The 21,410-nt window shown below is 26.7% G+C and overlaps 1 protein-coding gene across 1 annotated transcript in view; it reads right to left on the bottom strand.

Annotated features, from left to right (window-relative positions):
- Positions 1 to 21,410, bottom strand: part of LOC136985578 (sodium channel protein para-like) — a 324,996-nt gene that overhangs the window by 133,238 nt on the left and 170,348 nt on the right. The window contains 3 exon segments of the mRNA XM_067282895.1: positions 4,175 to 4,428; positions 5,431 to 5,496; positions 9,064 to 9,160. Of these exon segments, the coding sequence (XP_067138996.1) occupies positions 4,175 to 4,428; positions 5,431 to 5,496; positions 9,064 to 9,160 (417 nt within the window).

Here is a 21,410-nt window from a genome sequence, read left to right as displayed (position 1 = left end):
AGTTGTAGTAATAAGAATTTATTTTAGTATTTCATAAATATTGATATTTTTAAAATGACAAATCAAAGAATGTAAAACTTCAATTAACATTCATACTTAATGGAAAAAAATAATCTAAATTAAAAATGTAAAATTTTTTCAGAATATCAAACCATTACTGTTTATAAAGTATTTAACATATTTTAAATATTATTAATGTGAATAAGAAGTTACTTAGCAATATCCACTAGCAAGGATACTGTAAATATATTGTAGAAACTATTTTACAAATTAAAATAATTAAATAAAAGTTAATTTTTGTATTCTATGATACATTAATGAATTTATATAATTGTGTATTGCAAGCATTATGAATTGTAAACAAAGAAAAATGACAAGAAGTTATTTCAATTTTTTTGTTTTATAAACTTGTAAATTCTGTCTTATTCAATATATTCTCGAATGGCAGAAATAACATTGGTACAGCAATTCAACTGATTTAAGCTTGGTATTTTGTAGAAAAAAAATTGATAAAGTTTTAATAATAAGTGAAATATTATAAATATTGGAATTTTACTCATTTAATGGGTTTAATTTTTTTTTTGTTTTTTACAAATACTAACTTTAATAGAAATGAAATACAAGTATAAACAAAAAGTTTTTAATACAATTTTTAAACAGATGCTAAAAAAAATTCAGTTTTAATTTGTTTTTTATGTTAATAATGAAAAGTCAATACAGTAGAACTTGATTCTTTTTCAAGGGACCAATTAAAAAACTTCTTAAGTTATATTATTTTCATTTCTGCTTATCATTCAATAATTCTTATTTATTTTAAAATGTTCCATCACATTAAAATGAATTAAGGTTATACAGTATCTACTTATTTATTTGTCTAATAAACAACTCTACTAAAACCTGATACATTATAATAATAAAGCCAACCACAGCCGTATGCCATCGGGCTATATAATAGCTATTGTGCTATTATATACGGCAGTGATTGATGGCATACGGCAGTGATTGACTTTATTATTTGTCTAATGTAGCCCAGCTTCATCCATTTTGTTATGTAAAACAGAAATATGTTTTATGATTCCCATAACAAAACCACAGATCTACTGTACTAACATTCATTAAAGATATATAGCATAACCTACATATTGGTAAAACTTTTCAGAACTTGCTGTTTGTTGCAAATAACTATGTAAGAAAATTGTAAAATCCATGTTCAAAGCAACCCAAAGTCACATGCAAAATAACAGAAAATTTTGTGCATTTTCTAATGTAATTATTTTGATTTGTCTGTATGCAATTAAATGTATAAAAGTTTTGATAAGATACAGTTAAAAAACTTCTTAAGTCCATTTTTACAGTCATGGCCAAAAATTTCTATGTACTTAAGTGAAAAATTTTCTTAAACAAACATTTTATACAGAAAAAATTACACATCCTAATGGGGAAAAATTAGAACTTTTAAAATTAAACTTCTCGCATGAAAAAGCTTTTAAAGTAGAAACTTCTTAACTGAGTTCTACTGTATATATTTTTAAAAAATTATTTTATTTAACAAACTGGTGGAAATTACTTTTTTCTATGCATTCAGTTTAATTCATTCAAATAATAAAATTTGCTATTATATAATTCATTTATAATATTTTTAAGCTATTTCTCTATTTTTTATACTTCAATAAACCATATTTTATATTTATCATTCAAATTAAAATAATGCTACTTTATTGATAAGATATGTTATTCAAAATAATTTTAAATTTTTTCTTTATATTTAAAAGTAACTTTGAATTTCTGTAATTTTAAAATTTGCAACCTTTAAAAATTACTGCTCAAACTTTAACTTTTAAAAGAGATTTATCATCAGAGGTTTATAATTTATTTATTATACACAAATATATTATTTAGAGCATTTTACAATCTGAAACAAGAAAAATTTCATCAGTAATTTTATTGAAAAAGAAAACATTCTAAATTTAAACTTTTGAAAAAATAAATTTAAAATCAATCAAAATTTCATATTTATATCTTTAGATTTTGATTAATTTTAAACTGAATAAGATTAATATATTTAATTTTTATTTCAATATTCTTTAATTTCTTGTTCTACCTTTTTGAGAAATTTTAATACATTCTTTACATAAAATTTAAATTTTATGTAAAAAATATAATTAATTTTTTTCCATAATAATTCATTTCAAACATACAAGGCAAGTTCAATAGAAAACTGAAAAATATTATTAAAAATTCGGTAAAGTGAACAACAATATAGTGATTTTGAAACATGAAACTTCCAAGTCAGAGACGACAATAACTGCATCTTGCAAAACTATTGATGTGCAAGAACATAAGACAACAGATTGATAAAATGTGGCACCACTCAGTATTGCACAAAGGAAGAGCAATGTAATGTTGTCTGATTTTTTTTGACAAAAACCAATCGATATCCCATTGGCTCATGCAGGTAAGGAGAAAACTATATGAGTTGAACATAAGTGAATGGTAGAGTTCTAAGGTTCCAAAAACAACCACAGTTCTGTGGAAGATGTTCCATGGCATTCATTGCAGTCCCAGCTATAGAAAATCTTCCACAGAACTGTGACTGTTTTTAAACCTTAGGACTCTACTTGTACATCTGGGTGCAACTCATGCAGTTGTCTCCTTACTATATCTGAATGTACCAATGGGATGTCAATTGGTTTTTGTCAAAAAATCAGACAACACTACATTGCTCTCTTCTTTACTGCACTGCTGAGAGGTGCCATCATTTTATCGGTCTGTTGTCATATGTTCTCACACATCAACAGTATTGCCAATTGCAGTAACTGTTGCCTCTGACTTGAAGTTTCATGTGTCAAAATTACTATGCTATTGTCCACCCTCCTGATTTTCAATGACACTTTTTCAGAATTCTATTACATCTACCTTATAATATTTAAAAAAAAACTAAAATCTAATGAAAAAATTATTTATGACAAATTTATAACTATAAAATTATTTCTTATTTATTTTCAACTTGCTTAAACTGGAAATAAAGATATGTTTCAATTAATATTTATTGAAAAATATTTAATAAGTTAAAAACTCAAACTGAAAACTTAAATTCCATAAAATGATTTGCCATTATTTTTTAAATGAGATTTTTGAATTAAATTTTCTTTTAATGTTTTAATTTTATAACACTACATATAATATAATGATATTTGTGTAAAACAGTCTAATAAATGAAATCCATTTGACCTTATTAACATCTCAGTATTTTTATCTCCTACTAACAGTTTGCATTTTCACAAATTTATAATTATGATTTACCTATCTGATAAAAAAAAACCATAAAATATTACCTACTGTAACATTCTATACTATATCAGTAACTATATTATTTTACTCTATAATTCTACCTTGCTATATAATTTTTCAGCTTACCTCAGATAAGGAAATTACTTTTTTTTATTAATTTAATCCTATATTTCTGGCTGGTTTATACTGCATTAAACAAAGTAAATATTTTTGCATACCCAAAAAAACAATTATATTTTATGTTGCAAGGCCAAGCTAAATAATGAGCATGTTGAAAATATTTAACTTCAGGTAGTTATTAAATAATATAAAAGTGCATAAGGACAAATGATTAAAAAATTCCAGCAAATTTTGCAGGAGGATAAGAAAAATATGAACTGCATATTTTGCTCACATACAAAGCAAACTGCTTTGCATCAAATAGGTGCCATGCAATGAAAGTATGGATAAATTTGCTAATAAGCTCAATTTTATGGGTGAAATGCTTCCCAATAAAATTAAAAAGCCAAAATGCCACACAGGGAAATGATTTTTTTATACATGCGGTTAATTTCTCCAGTTGTGGACTGGCTAGTTGATCACCAAAGGGGAAGCATTATGTTTTTAAAAATAAACAGCACTAAATAATATATATTTATAAATATATAATTTTTTTAAATTGAAATTTATGATCAGATATCTCAAAGGCACTGTGTTGCTCATTCAGTTATGCAACTCAGTCAAAATTGCATTATTTAGATTTCAAAATATAAATCTTAATTTATATGCATTAAATTGAGTTAAATTAATTTGATTATATTAATATTCATAATAAAAATATATCTAAAAAAGGAGTTGCATCACTGAACTATTGATGTAATTTGCAGCCTTTGCCCTGACTTACATAATTGCCAGTTGTTAAGAATTTTTCAAAATCTGGATGCATATCGTAATGGTCCATGGCCATGAAGAGTGTGTTGACAACAATGCAGAGAGTAATAAACAGTTCCATGAAGGGATCGAAGACGATGAGGGTGATGATTTCTTGAATACGGATCCAGCACTGACAACAGTCCCACAGACAGAAGATATCAATACATTTCAAGCACTGAGCCAAGAATTTTTCTTTGAACTTGGGTTTCTCCTCTTCCTCTCTCTCTGTAGGAAAATAATAGATGGACACTGAATAATGTTTAAGTATGGCCGTTGGGTAGCCTGTGGGCGGGTCTGTCTACTCTACAGTGACACACCACGCACACCACAAACTACAAACTGCCATGCATCACAACAAAGGACAGACTACTGGGTAGTTTATAAAATAGTGCACAAACAACCAAATTCAAAATTATGAAAAACTTATTAATAATTAATTTATTTAAAATATTAATGATAAATTGAATATCTATCTAAAATTATTTATTTTTAAAAATATTTAATATTAATAAAAAGTTTAATGTTTAATTATTTATACATATTAATAACAAAAAATAATAATGGTATATTTGTGCACTGTCAATTGTCTTAAAATTTCTGATAATATCTTTAAGCATTAAGAATAGATGAAGTATACTTTACCACTTCTGAAAGTGATATCTCAGCCAACATGTTTTAATATATTGTTAGCATGATAGAACTACACAGTAATTAACAATATAAAACAAATTTTGCCAAAATTCAACTGATCATCCAACAAGAAGACAGCACTACATGCAACGTTTTATCATGGAAACCTATGTTACACAGCAGATATTATAATAAAAATAAATTAAAAATAAAATCCCTATAGAATATGACACCCATGCCACCCAATGGGAAAAATGTTTCATGCACAAACATGGTGGAAAGCCCTTTGCATCTATCTTGACAACTACCATTTAAAATAAGGGATCTTCCAAGCTGTTCGCATGCTGCATTCAGTTAGCATCATGTTTTTAAATGAAAGTAGCTGCCCTGTTTTGTTCATTGGTTCTGCAACTACCTACTTTGAAAAATATCTTTCTTCGTATGAAATGAAATTCAAGCAAAAAAGAGTCCAGCTATCTACTGTAGAACCAAAACTTCAATGCAGTCCAGGTAGTTGGTAGGGATAGGACTGGCAGACAGGCATCACCATCATCTACAGGGGCAGGACTTGGATCCGTGGATGGACAGGATAGTTACCTCTCTCACTTGCTCTGCTTTGCCTCCCAGCCGCTTGTTCTATAATGTCATTCAGCACCAACACATCTACAGTTATTAAAAATTAAAAGAAAAAAAAACTAATTTTGAAAATATATAAAAAATTTCAGTCATGAATGAAATTTATATATTAGTAATAATTTGATAAATGTAAATAAAATTAAAAAATGAGTTTAATACACCATTAAAAATTAATATTTAGTATTATTTAAAGCATACAAATATACAAACATACAAACACACAAATCATTCATAATTAATTATACACAACATATTTCAATCAATTTACTCTTATTCTAATGAGTTATAATCCTTTCTTTTATAATTTATACAGAAATTCATTTAGAAAACAATATTTTTATTCTATTATTTATAATTAAAAAATTATATATGAATTTCCAACTTTTAAATCATAATTTTCATATTACGCCAAACATCATTTAATTATTAATTTTATTTTGTAAACCTGGAACAATCAATCTCACACCTTCCTTACTCCTTTCAGCAATATCTGATTGAAACAAATGTTTTTGGCTTAGTTTACAGGCTTACTTCAAGTTTTACACATTAGAATTAAACAGTTTATTGAGTGTTCCAAAATCGGAATGTTCCAACCTTTAAACTGACTTTTTAAAAAATGAATTTTTTTAAAAATTGAATAATTTAATGCATCAAATTAAATAAAAATAAAATAAACACATAAATAAATAAAAATAATTATATAACTTTATATATTCACACATCTAATTATTTTTATTTATTTTGTAGTTTGAAGACCATGCATTCTGTTGCGTAACCAGCTTGTAACCAGCCCTTTGGGTGGGCCACAGAGTAAAGAAGGGATGGGCATTCTCGATGATGACCAAAAAACCCGGATCAAGGAGGGAGAGAGGAAGATCATACATGCTCAATGGAGGAAGCAGGACTTTTTGAAAGAAAGAAAGAAGAGAAGTGATCGGAAAGACTAAAATAAACTTTAAGTTCCTTACATTGGAGTCATAGAGTGTGTGATTTATTTTTTTAAAGTTTCTTTTTGTTTTGTTTCTGCACAGGGGATACTCTAAATATTGAGTACTTCCCCACAATTTATTTATTTGTTTTATTTTTATTTAATTTGATGCATTAGATTATTCAATTTTTTTTAAAAAAAAAGTCAGTTTAAAGGGTTAATTTTGAATTTTTACTTAATAAGAGCAGAAAACTTGATGAAAGATACAATAAAAAAGAAATATAGTAGCATTTTTTTTATATATTGAGATGATTTAAATTTTTCAAATATTTATCAAAATTTATTTTTAAATTAATTGATAATGATATAAAAAGTTATTTGTATATATTCGAGTCAGAATTTATCTTTTAGTGAAAAAGAACTGGTAATATTTTAATCATTATAATGGTTTATAAATTAAAATATTTAATCTATAATTATTAAACATGTATTTACTGTAATTTCATGCAGATAACCCATGGGTTATGCAATGAGGTGAGTTATACACTGATTTTAAATTCAAATCACAAGTTAAAACAAAATAACATTAACAGTTTAAACAAATATTAAGATCATTGACTTGCAACAAAATTCTAAAAGTAACTGATGATGTATTAGAAAATTAAAATATTAAAACAAGCAAAACTTATATTTACAAATTACAAATTTTGTATTTGTAAATGTTAGTTTCTATTTATATTAAGTGTTCATTAATCAATTGTTCAACCAATAATCATTATCACTTTTTATTAAGTTTTTAATAAAATGTGTGTTTGTGTATGATATATCACTCACCAAACCATCACCAGTTCATGTCATGAGAAAAGAAAAATTCTTACGAGCATTTTCGTCTGCATGAAATAGGCATCTTCAGGTCTCAATGATATCGAACAAACAGCCAGTAAAATAGAATGTTTTTACTGGACATACCAAACTAGACTCCACCGACAGAAACTCTCATTAAGAATAATATTCAGATATTTTAAAATATTTTACATATTTTGAAATTATATCTCAAACGTTACATAAATTTTGATGTTATGTATTCGAATTATGTAATCAATCCAAACTTTTAAAAAACATTCTATTTTACTGGCTGTTTGTTCGTTATCATTGAGACCTAAAGATGCCTATTTCACATAGACAAAAACATTTGTAAAAATTTTTCTTTTTTTGTGACATAAACTGGTGGTGATGGTTTGATGAGTGATATATTTACAATTACATAATATATCTCAAAAATTGGGTAAGATATATGTGAATTGTGTTTATTATCTTGTAAATATTTATTACTTTATTTCATAGAAAATACCTGAGTATTCTTAATACAGTATATAAAGATATAGCTTTCAACAGGCCTATGATTTAGTATGGTTTCATGATACTTTTGTTGTACTTTTTTTTTTTTTGATATTCATCAAAAAAAAAAAAGGTTTTCAATTTTTTTTTACAAAAAATTAACTTGATTCTGCATGGTTCTAAACATTTTTTAATTGTTTAAAATAGTTTTAAACAACTTGTTTTAAACACTGTTTTGAACAGTTGTTTTAAAACAAACAAACTTGTCAATAATACTCACTTGAAAAAAAATATCATATCTGGTGAAAGATGTGAATGTTTAATGTGTTTGTACAATGAAGTAAGCATTTGGTCAAAGACATCATTATTATGTTACTTTGATCTTTTATATAAATGAACAGATATTCACATTATTTTACATTACACACTATTGACCATAATATATATATTGTATTTATAATGTCAATTATTATAATTAATTGACATTAATAATTATTAATAATAGTAATACTTATTACTATTATTAATAATTTAAAAAATTAAAAAAAATGAAACAAATACATGGTTGAAAATGTTCATTCTGTTAATAAATGTTCTATTTCTTGCTGGATTTAAGGTTTTTTGATATTAATTTTAATTACCGTATATCTTGGCTGATAAGACGTCTTTCAGATAAGACGAGGTATAAATTTTTGTTGAAGTTTTATAGTTTTAGCATATATCTGTCCTATAAGACGACCACCAAACTATCAACGGCCTATGAATTTAGTTTAGATCAGCGATCGTCATCTGGATAACAACACTGTATAGCATATACGGAATTATATCCTATTCATAATTTTTTGAAAGAACATCAAATTTTATTTTCTTGCATCTGGCAGCACTGCCTTGCAATTGTTGCAAACATTCACACTGATTCGGACATTCAGGTAATGACCTTGACTATTCACATAAACGTTGTATGTGCTATTCTATTTGTGGACATGTGCCCTACTCTCTACTAGTAAATAATTACAGTTTGTCCATTTTACTATACAGTAATGGTTTTAATTTATATAAATTTCAATCTAATTTTTTTTGTATCTGTCCTATAAGATAAACCCGGATTTTGGGGGCCTTTTTTATGATTCAACTCTCGTCTTATATGCCGAGATATATGGTAATAATTATTTGATAAAAACATTTTGATTGAGATTAAGCAATATTAAATTATTAGAAGAAAAATAATATATTATTTTTTCTATTTTCATTATTATATTCATTAATAATAAATATAGTTGATATCTAAATTCAATAGCTATAATAATTAATAAAATACAATTACTAACCTCTCATGTCAACAACAGTTTGTTGAGGACCTGGTTCAACAAAAGGATTATCATTTTGCTTTTTTGGTATTATGTATTCATCTGCATCTGGTGTATCCTGCATATGAATCTTAAATTAATTCTCAATCTTCATTTTACAAACACTTTTATATATTGATAATTTTTAATTTAATAAATGCTAAATGTAATTGATTGCATTTTCTTCTTTTATTGACTGCCAGATATTTTTTTGTTTCAAAATTATTTAAGATAAAATATTTTTTAGATACTGTAATTCAGAATTAAGCAAGTTATAAAATTTCTAGAGTATGTAGTTAAAGTCATTAAATATTTAGTTTCATAATTTACAAAACAATTAAAAATGTTGCAAATGAATTTTAATAAGTATGATAATTCTGAAATAATGAAAAAATTATTACAATGATTTTCAATAATTATTCTATAATGACAGCTAATTATGAAATTATATGAATTTAAAATCATCTTTCTTGAACAATTTTGATTCTAATTAAGAGCAGTTCTATTGGAAATGACAAATATGTATAATATTTTTAAATTTAAGTTATGGAATTAATGTGTAGAAAAATGAATGAACTAGCCATTGTTGTTAATCCATTAAATTAATCAATGCTTCTTTAACAGTGGGCAAAGCTGAAGGAATATTAATGTTTTCAATCTGGTAAAGGTCATTTTCAGGTATGAATAGATGAAAGTATAAAGTGTGATTCCACTTTCATTTATCCATGCCTGAAGATGACCCATTATCAGGTTGAATTCCTTTGAATAATATAAATTCCTAATCAAATCTGAACACTGTTTTAAATCAGTATCTTGAAAAATAAGGTAATCATTTTTAAAAAATTGTAATAATTTAAATTTAAAATTATTTGACACTTATGTCAACATTATTCTTATGTAGAACTATTTAAAGATATAGACATAATTATCTATTATTTCTATGATAAATATTAACCAAATATAATTTTTTAACAGAAATTTTGATTTAATTATGAAATATTCTTAATGAGTAAATCATTTTTAATTAATCAAAAGTTTCTGTTTTTTAATTATTTAAAAAATACACACATAATTTATACACAAATTATGTAATTGAAATTGCATCAGAATTAAATAAAAAAATGTATACATTTACTTTAAAAAATGCAATTACATTTATAAAGTTAATTAATATTTAATAAAAACTTTTTAAAATCTGACAGTCATAAAAACTAGAAAATGATGATTAATATATAATGTTTCAAAATATTACTTTGATTACTTATAAAAATATACAAATTATTATTTAATATACTGAAAATTTATATGGGCCATTCATTCAATAATATATTATCAACTCATAATTAAAATTATATTCTGGAATAAATTATTGATATTCATAAATGTGTTTAAAAAATATTTACTTTTGCTGTATATCCTACATAGCAGTCCTATATAGTAAAAATTTATTAATTAATTCTTATAATTTTCAGGGGAATGTAAATGTTATGGCATTTCCCAATTACAATAATAACAATACTGATATTATAGTAAGCTTAAAATTTTGTTAATAAAACATTTGTTAGCTGTATTAAAAATTTTAATAAATTTGAACTTTAAATTTAATGATGATTAAGATGAAAATTATTCAAATTTCTTTTATACATCTATTATTTTATTTCTTTAAAAGTAAAAAAAAAGCTTTAAATCAATATTTATAATTTAAATAATGTTTTATGCTAAGTTTTAGTTAGAAAATTTTTATTAGTCTTAATTCATTAAATAAAAATAGCACTCTAAATTTGGTCTGTTCAAATATTTTTTATGTTTAAGTGCTTATTTTAACATTGATAAATGTAAATATGCTTATGAAATGAATTTAGGCAGTAAATGTATTTAAGTATGCAATCTAAAAAAGTAACAATACATATCTGTAATGTTTTGTTTAGTACTTAATATTCAGTAAAAATTAATAAAAAAAAATCTTTCGATGGTCATCAGAAAGTGTTTCTAGAAAGTTCTTTCTAAAAAATTCTAAAATTTTTTGTCATCAAAAAGAACAGACAATCAATTAAATAATTCATTTGCCTACCCATCATCTTATATCTAATAATCAGAAAAGGGTTAAAGTTCAATCAAGGAGTGTTTAGAGAAAAACTCAAATCAATATTATTTTTTACTACAGAATTTCTTTTTAAAAAATTGTAACAAATATGAAAAAATATATTCTTTTATGAAAATTTTATCTGTAAAAGACGATGAAAATAAATGAGCAAATTAAACCATTTTAAAAGAGATTTATTTTCATGTGCATATAAAAAAACAAAAAAATCAGCTTATGATTAATAATGGTAATTTTATGTAATAATTGTCCCAAAAATTGATAGCAAAAAAAGTACTGCTTTACCTTAATGCTTTCCTATGATATTGGGCATTAAAGTGCCCAATATCATGGGAGAGAACAATTGTCCAGAAAATAGAGGATTTGTGGCTAGGTGATAATGCTCATCCTCTGAATATCCTAGATCTTGCTCAGAAAGATTTTCATTTCTTTTTTACATTGTAATATATCTTTCAAGTATCTTATTACAGAATTTTTTCAAACTTAGTATTAAATTGATACTATAACATTTTCTAACAGATATCAATTGCATAAATTTTCAATTTCAAATGAATTAAAATTTCAAAAGCATAAAATTTATAAAAATTATGACAATTAATAAGTTCACCACTTAGTTTTAGTTTTCTTGTTTCTAACTAATTTTTGTGGATTAAATTCTAATTATTTTTAATTTTTAGATTTTATGTCTAATTTAATTCAACAGAAATTAAGAATTTTATATAAGTGTAACCACCACAAAACATTTTAGCAGCAATTTTCATACTAAACATAGACCTTATGTTTAGTATGAAAATTTTTAATGCTTGAAATGTATTGATTGTGTTCTGTTAATTTAGAAGATAAAATAAAATAGAAATAACTTTTATTATATGTAAAATTTTTAAATGCTAAAATAGTTTTTAAAAAATTGGCTTAAAGAAGCCTTTTAAAAAAAATTGATTTAATTAAAACTTTTTAGTGCAGTCCTGTTTTTTAATAATTTTATGAATTAATTTCTAATATATTTTAATTTTTATAAAAATATTTCTTAACTGTTTAAAAACATTTAACTTGGCTAATTGTAATCTATCAAATCTAATGATATCAAATGATATAATTGAAAAGTGTCTGTACAGCCATACAACAGCACTGTCTTACTGACACTATCACTTGAAAGACAGAAGATAAATGAATCTAGTTAGAAAGATATCAACAATTATGCACAGTTTTAATAGCACAACAAAGTTGCTATCAGATTAATGATGACAAATATATTATCAATAATTAAATATACCGTATTTTACAGACTATAAGATGCTACAGACTATAAGATGCACCTGAATTTTGGAGGCAATTTTTCAAAGAAAAAAGTGCATCTTATAGTCCGTAAAATATGGTATATTGTTCACAGCAGCATAGTTAGAAGAGGGTGAGGAGGGCAGTCTGCTCTGGACAGAACTTTTCATCTTTTGTAAGAAAATGTAATCTTTTGTAAGAAACACGAGGTTTATTTTGCAAATAGTTAATTTATTAATTAATTTGGTGTTTAGAATGATTACTATCATTATTGTTAATGATATTTACAAATTACACAAATTATTATGTAATCAAGTATGCATTTAATTCCTGAACAATTACTGAAATACATTCATCTTAATATCTTCCAAATTTGATTAATTGTAATTCAGAAATTCTTGATATTCTGAGTTACATATAGGGGTGAAATTTTTTTAAGTTATGTAATATAGTCATAATAAACAAATTATTATCAAAGCATAAATATTAAATTTAAAAATAATAAAATAATTTTAGTCTGTTTAGAACAGAATAAATTAGTTGAAATAAAATAATAGCAAATACTTAAAAGTAATTTATCAGTAATTTTGTATTACTTTTTTGTGTATAAGTGTGAAATATAAGTTTTGAGAAAAACTAGCAGCAATTAAGAAAAAACATTTAATTTTATTTATTTAGATATGTATTGCTGATATTTTATAAAATAAAATTTAACTTGTTTAAATTTATTATGGGTTCAATTAATTTGATAAATTTTTTTTCATAAACTTTCAAAAAATCCAATTTAAAATAATTAGAGACATTGTAAAAAAGATCATATATCATCTCAATTTTAGAAATAAATTAATGAATAGAAGTTTATTTCTATATTCAAAGCATTAATAATTTCTTTTTTTGGTATGTATAAATGTCATTTCTGTTATAAACAGCTGTGTTGAAAAATTAGAGACAGCAGCACATGCAATGTTGTTACCTTCTACTCACAGAGAAATGCTTTGAGCTGGAACATTTGCATGTGACTCTATTAGTACAATACTTCTCAGCTATGTGTGAGCTTGGTAGCAATGAACCATGTAAACGATTTATTGCCATTTAATTGTGGACATATTATTTGAGCAAGAAGAATGTCACTCTATCAGCAAGATGGCCAATGCTCTTGGATTTTCTCATTAAACAGTTTCAAGGGTTTACTGGAAATACTTAAATTCTGGATAGACTTCAACAGCACATGCACAGTGTCAGCACCCACAGCAGATGCAAGAATGTGACCTGCTGGCAACTAACCAGGTTAGTAACCATGCAACAAAGGGCAACAGTAAGCCAAATAACATCAGACTTCAACATGGGCTGCTGAAACCATCAGTCAATGCACTGTACAACATACATTGCATTCCTTGGAGTTTGGTAGTTGTTGACCCACTCAGATACCACTACTAACACCCAGAATTCAGACAATGAGTCTCACCTAGGCCAGAGAACATTTAAATTGGACAATCAATGACTGGTGCTGTATTTTCTGGTCAGACGAATCTTGTTTTCAGCTTTTTTGAGCTGATGATTGTGTTTGTGTATAGTGATGACCACACAAAGTCATGAATCCATTGTCCCAGCAAGATGTTGTGCAAGCTGGAGCAGATCTGTTCTGGTTTGGAGTGTGTTCTGTTGGTGTGAATGGAGACCAATGGTGAGACTAGTCAACTTTGACAAGAGTGACGTATACTAATCTTGAAGCAGATGTTTTGCTCTCTTTATGCTTGCTATGTTCCCAGATGGTTATAGTTTGTACCAACAGGATAATGCTACTCTCTACAGGGCATGGGTGACACAACAATGGTTTGTGGAACACTTCAGATTTTCAGCTACTCCTTTGGCCATCTCAGTCACCAGACTTGAACCTCATTGAGCATTTATGGGATATTGTGTAAATGTCACTCAATGCCTTGCAGAAGTATCCAACAAATGCAACTGAATTATGGAGAATCATCAAATGTACATGGATTGTAATACCTGTGCAACAAGTCAGACACTTCGTGGAGTCTGTGTCACTTTGTGTAATGACTGTTATTTGGGCTCAGGAAGGAGCTACACATTATCAGGTAGGTGTGTCTAATTTTTTAGCACTTCAATTTATTTTGAATATTAAATATTGAACAACTAAAAAGTAATTTTAAATTTGTACCTTATAAAAATAACATATTAAATTGCCAATTTGTAATATTTTTCTATAGATTGGACATTAAAACATAATTGGATAAAACTGAACCCATACTCAGCAGAAAGAATAATTACTAAAATCATCATTAAATACCTTTGACTGCTAGGACACATAATAAATGTGTCTCAGCAGCCAAATGTATTTAGTGATGATTAGTAAAAGTACAAGTTTCAGAAGTGGTCAACATCTAGAGAGTTCAACTTGTGTTTCTACAGGACAAATACATACAGAGTTAAACTCTCTAGATCAAGGGTTGCCAAACTTTTTTGATCGTTGACCCCCTACAAGTTTTTGAAACTTCACATTGACCCCCACCAAAAGGTTTTTGTTACAAGCAAAAAAAAAGTTCTTACTATTTTAATACATTTAATTTTGCATTTTTTTCATTTATTGTATATATGTTAATAATAATTTTTGTAACTGACAATCATTGGATAAGTTTGATCCTTAGCTCCTCCTTATCCTCAGCTTAAGCTTGATAATCAACCCCACCAATAATGTTATATCAACCTCTGGGGGTCAATATCGACCACTTTGGCGATTCCTGCTCTAGATGTTGACCACTTCTAAAACTTATATTTTGACCAATCTTGGCCTATTCATGCCATAGAAAATTGCCTCTATATGTTGACCAAATGCATATATTTTTGTTTTTGGAATTGGAACTGTTTTGCAATTGAAAGTTTTAAATTATATAGTAAAAAATTTAGTAGTGCAAAGAATTTTGTAAGTTATTTTTGAATGTTTTCAATTTCAAATATGCTTCCTGTTCTATTTATTATATTCCATTCTAGAACCTGAAGATGGCAATTGTACATGATCAAAAATAATTGTTCCATTAATAAACATTCTAATTTTACTGATTTAAGGTTTTTTGGTATTAGTTTTAAAGAAATTTTTAATTTTTCAATAAAACTTTGTTTATTATATTTTATAATTTAAATTATTCTCTGTTCTGTGTGTTTCAACTTCCTGTCTTTTCCTACTTTGTGACTTTGTTCTGCTTTTATTCTTTGTTTGATGTCTAGGACTTGGAAGTTTCTAAAAGCTAGAAGATTATAGAGTATACTGTATGTACCAATCTGGGAGAAAGAAAAGGAGTCAGACTCTACAGGTCATGAAAAAAAAATTGTGTAGAGGTCACAACCTTTTTACATAATAGCCACCTTATCTGGGTTTCAAGTTTGTATTAAAATATAAATGAAGTATCAATAATTGAAACAATAATTATCTTGGAAAGTAATGTAAAATGTGATTTTTAAACATTGTCTTCCTTATCAAAATTTTCTAAAATGTTTCAAACTAGGAACATTGAATTTATTTTCTGCAGCTGTTAAGAAATGCCAAAAAAATCAGATTGATTCTTTCTTCAATACTACTCTAACTTAAAATATTTAAACACTAACTGCTTACTATGTTTTCCAGTTTCATAATTTTTGAACAGATGTAAACTATGAGATGTAACAAAATATTGTATATTTTGTTATATATGTATTTATATTCTAAGTGTTTTTGATAAAATATTATATATTCAAAGTTTTATATTTAATAAAATGTTTATCTAAGTGTTTAGTATCCCAATGTATCATATTCTGTAATGTTTTCAATTAAATGTATTGATAATACACAGTATTTACAGTATTTTTTATACAGTAATCTCTTATTGAAATGTTGGTTGTATAATATTGCATAATGATCTTCATTTCTATGTGGTGACCAATAGTAGATAATCTAGTAGATGTCAATCCCTTTGGTGGTGTGGCAGTATACCATATTTTGTATATATTTTTATTTTAATTTAGTATAGCTTCCTTTCTTTCTTCTTTGTTTCATTGTTCTGTCCCTTCTATATTGTTCTTTCTTAACTCCTTCCTCTTGGGTGCTGGTGACTAATCCATAGAACAAAAGAAAAGAAGAGGCCCTAGGAGAGCAATGGTCACTTTTTTACTTGGACATCTAAGGGAAAGGACGTGGAAAGGTCATACTCCAGGTTGTGCATTGGCAGTGATTGGAGGCAAAGAGAAGCCCACATGATTCTGAATTCAAGTCTGGTGAAGAGTGAAAATAAAGACTAACAGAGAATACCAGAGAAATTTCTCCAGTAAAAGCAAAAGAGATTATTTTTTGTGTAAGAAACAAGGATCAGGATTGTCGTCACACCCTGAACTACATAGAAGAACCACTTTCCTATAGACTTATCTCTTAATCCTTTCTATCAGGTCAGTCCATAAGTCCGTGCGCATTTTTATGACCTTGAGAAAAATTTTGTTTTGCTGTTAAAAATGTCAGTCTAATGTGATAATTTTTACACCGAAGTGTTAAATTGGATCTCATTCATATAATACTGTTCAGAATTGTGAACATTTCAGTTGTTTATTTTCGTTAAAATGAAAGTAACGGACGAATACAAAAGACATGTTTTATACTTTTTACTTTTAAGTGGTGAGAATGCTACAAATGCAGCCAAAAAAATAAATACTGTACATAATCAAATCGTAATTAGTGCAAGGACTGCGCAGAAGTAGTTTGAAAGATTTAGAAACAATGATTTTAGTGTGGAGGATAAGGCTTGTACTGGAAGATCCATTGACTTTGATGATGATGCTCTCTCTGCACCAGTTGAAGCAGAACCATCTTTAACAGTTGACGAAATTGCGGAACGTTTAAATTCATCCCACGGAACTGTTCATAGACACCTACGACAAATCGGAAAAGTTTCAAAGCTAGGAAAATGGACACCGCACGAACTGTCAATAGCTAACCGACAACAACGTGTAAACATTTGCACGTCTCTTTTATCCCGTATTGCTTTAGAACCTTTTCTTGGTAGGCTGGTTACCGGAGACGAAAAATGGATCCTCTATAATAATGTGACGAGAAAAAAACAATGGATGGATGGCGACAAGCAGCCAAAACAGACTGCAAAAGGTCGCATCCAAAAAAAATTCTTTTGTCTGTTTGGTGGGATATGTCGGGTGTAATTCACTTTGAGCTGTTAGAACCTAATCAAGCAATTACAGCTCAAATGTATTGTGAGCAATTAGAGCGTTTAAATGAAAAATTGAAAAAAAATCGACCGTCGTTACGAAAAATACGCACGAACTTATGGACTGACCTGATACATCTATCACTTCCTTTCTTACTTAGTATTTAATTAGTTATAAGACCCTAAAATTAATCCTTTTTTGTTATTGCAGTCCCGAAGATATCAATCCATATTCTTTGTCACAAACCTAATATAGGTTGTGGTTTATTTTTCTAAATCAAGTTTTGGTGTTAGCATAATCTGTAAACAAACACAAATTCCTGGACTGAAGAGAGTTAGAATTCAAAGAACCTCGTTCATCATGCAATCATGCAAAATAAAGATATTGTTTTTTTGTATATGTATCTTTGTGTGCTCCTTACCACAATGATCATCACAGTGGTAAACATAAAGAAGGGTACCACTGTATTTTTTAAAATGATTTTTATTCTTTTTTTATAATTTTTTATTATCTGTTAGTGTGCACAATTATCTCAACTCTGAGTAACTAGCATGGACTGGGAAAGCATATGTGTGTTTGTCATTATTCATTGCTCCCAGTCAACATCAGTCAGTTACAGAATGTGTGGTTCACTATCTCAGCCAGAGTCAACACCTGTTTATTTGACCAATGTGATTCTAATATTAAAACATAAATTAAATTTTTCAGTAATAATATGTCAAAAGCATTAAGATCGTTATTAAAAGATATTTGAAAAACTCTAATCAAAAAACAAAGCTGTCTGATAAATATGATACATTTATTCATATAAAATTTTTAAAATTATAGTATGTTTTATCAAATTGATTAATATTTGAAAATAAACTATATTAGAATATATATTATACAAAAATAAAATGTTATAATTTGATAATTCTTTAATAAAAATTTAATAATGTTTAAATCAGGGGGGCGTGTTCATCGGTCGAGGCTGCTGGCACTTTTTCTTGTGCTCCTGGTCATCCATACTAAGCCTAAGCAACATTCGTTTTTGTCTTTTTATTGCTGTTAAAAGTTTAAAGTTGTAATTTATTAAGATAAATTATCTCAATAATAACACCTTCAATAAAAATGCAACGTTCTCCACCTAAGCGAGGAAGGCCTCCAACAAATCGTGCCAAACCGGATACCAAGAAGAACCAACCTCTCTCGTCAAATTCCAAGACAATATTGGACTTTAACTTCAATTCTGGAAAAGACCTTCATGAAGAAACTAGTGAAGAAATGAATCTCATCTTAAACTCATTGCAAATAAATGCAAATGGCATTCCAGGTGAGTTAACCAAGTCTGACCATTATCTCTCTATTAAACCAGATAAACTTCCAGACACCTCTACTTCAGTGTTATGGAATAAAATATCGGATTTGATTAATACTGCTAATGACAAACTCTTTAGACAAATGGTTATGATAAAACGAGATTTAGAAACTATTCACGAAAATATCAGTGAAACGAAGAACCACCAGCTAAAAATGGAGAAACAATTAATTAACTTAAAACAACAGGTAGATAAGCTACAAATTAACAAGGATTGTATTCAATTTAAAATGGACTCGTTAATTAATGAACATCGCTATAATAACATTATTATGTATAATTATTCAAACCATAAAACACCTCAAGAGCAGAAATACATAACTTTATTACTTCTCTTTTAAAATTACAAAATATAGCTCAAGAGGATATACTAGAGATAGTCCAACTGTCTAAAACTCCCAATATAATATTAAGAGTTACTCTCAGCAATAATCAAATTAGAGACCGTATTTTTACTACCATTATACGAAAAAAACAACAGAATTCATTAGAAGAATGGAATAAATTACAAATCTCTCTGGATTTGACTAACAATTCAAGAGCTAGGCGGAAATTTTTATTACCAACTTTCTACGAACTACGTAAACAAAATTTGCAGGTTAAACTGCGTAATGATATTTTATTAATCAACCATGAAAAGTTAACCTACAGTTTAACCACTGGAAAACTAGTACAAGTAGATACTTTTCTTCCATCATCAAGAATAGATATAACTAAATGATAAATTAACAAACAAGATAAACTTCAATCTGTAAACTTTTTTTCTATCAATCAATTCCTTATTATTATCAATTGGAAGTGTCAGGGCAATTAAATATCAAAGTTAAACAAGCAATTGACAATTTATTATAACAATGAAAACATCAAATTTGAATATTCAATTTAAACTTTACAATATCATTGTAAATCCTGTCATCTATTACGCAGGCCCAATATGAGGACTGGATTACTCATACAACCTTGAAATTCTGCATATTTACTTCCATTGTAAGTCACTTCATCTTGAAAATACAATACCTGGATATGCCTTCCGTCAAGAGTTAAGTTTTATCTGGGCTTTTTCCCAGATATTAAAACGTATTATAAAACTTTACTACAAACCTAAATACAAAAGTGTTGATAATACCGAATTTGTATATCAAGAAATGATAAAGCAGTGCAATATCGAGAAAAAGCAGGCACTGCCGTTGGCATTATAAATTTTGATGAAATTTAAATACATTTGGTATATCAGAATTACTGTTTATAGACATGATTTAAGACTGGAAACTTGCTCACTTTCTGTCAATTATCCCAATTTGATGACATCTCTATGCTCTACTTACTCCAAAATTGCTAAGTACTAACTAATTTGTGTGAAAAAAATGACATTATAAGAATATGCAATGATGGATTATTTCTTGACTTTAAAATCAACCTAAATTTCATCAGTAGAAAGGATGCCCATAAAATTTGTTACTACTTTGTTAAAATCACTGAAAAAATCTTGGTAACATCTAAATATTTGTTGTTGTATGTTTGGGCAAATCCTTCATAATAATATACCTTAAGGGTATTAACAGTGCCACGCAACAAATTATGTTGTTAATATTCACTACAAAATTATGTAATATGTATCTTTATCATGTATTAATTCTTTAAGTAATATATGTATTTGTACCACCCCCTTATAGGGATACTTTCCCTGGCAAATAAAATTAATTAATAATAATGTTTAAATCAAATTATTTTTTATGAAGAGATATTTTTAATGCAATATAAATAATGTATAATTTACTTAAAATACATTAGTAAATAGATGAATAAAATTCAACATCAAAATGTGTATTGATGTTTTTAAATTAATATTTTAATTAATTAAAAAAATATGAATAATGCCAAATTTATTAAATTTATTCAATAAGAGCATTTTCAGTAAATTTATCTAGAATTAGATGATTTCAGTTAATAAATACATCTTCATGCAAAACTGTTTTTGATGTGTTAATGAAATATTATTATTGCAAAATTATAACTAACTACAAGAATGAATCATAAATATAGAAAATAAAAAATATAATAATAAAAATATAATCTTTACAAGAACATAAATTTTATCAATATTGAAAACATTTTATGTATAATATATAAAATCTGTTTTTGTTTTCTCTGGACTGCAATCAAAAACATTCTCATAAAATAAAATTTTTTATGAATATCATATAATTTCAAAAATTTAAATAATATTAATTTCTTTAAAATTTTTTCAATCATAAATTATTTATTATTAAAATTAATTTCAAATTATTATTGCATAAATTATAAAACAGACAATAAAAAATATACCTTTTAATGATTTAATTCTGGATTATATAGGAATGAAAATTATCATCCCAACAGCTTCAAATTTAGTTG

This window comes from Centruroides vittatus, unplaced genomic scaffold (genome assembly GCF_030686945.1).
Source record: "Centruroides vittatus isolate TY-2023 unplaced genomic scaffold, ASM3068694v2 contig_971, whole genome shotgun sequence".
NCBI classification, from domain to species: domain Eukaryota; kingdom Metazoa; phylum Arthropoda; class Arachnida; order Scorpiones; family Buthidae; genus Centruroides; species Centruroides vittatus.
The sequence above is the reverse complement of the archived record's forward strand: the minus strand, read 5'-3'. Positions and strand labels throughout refer to the sequence as shown.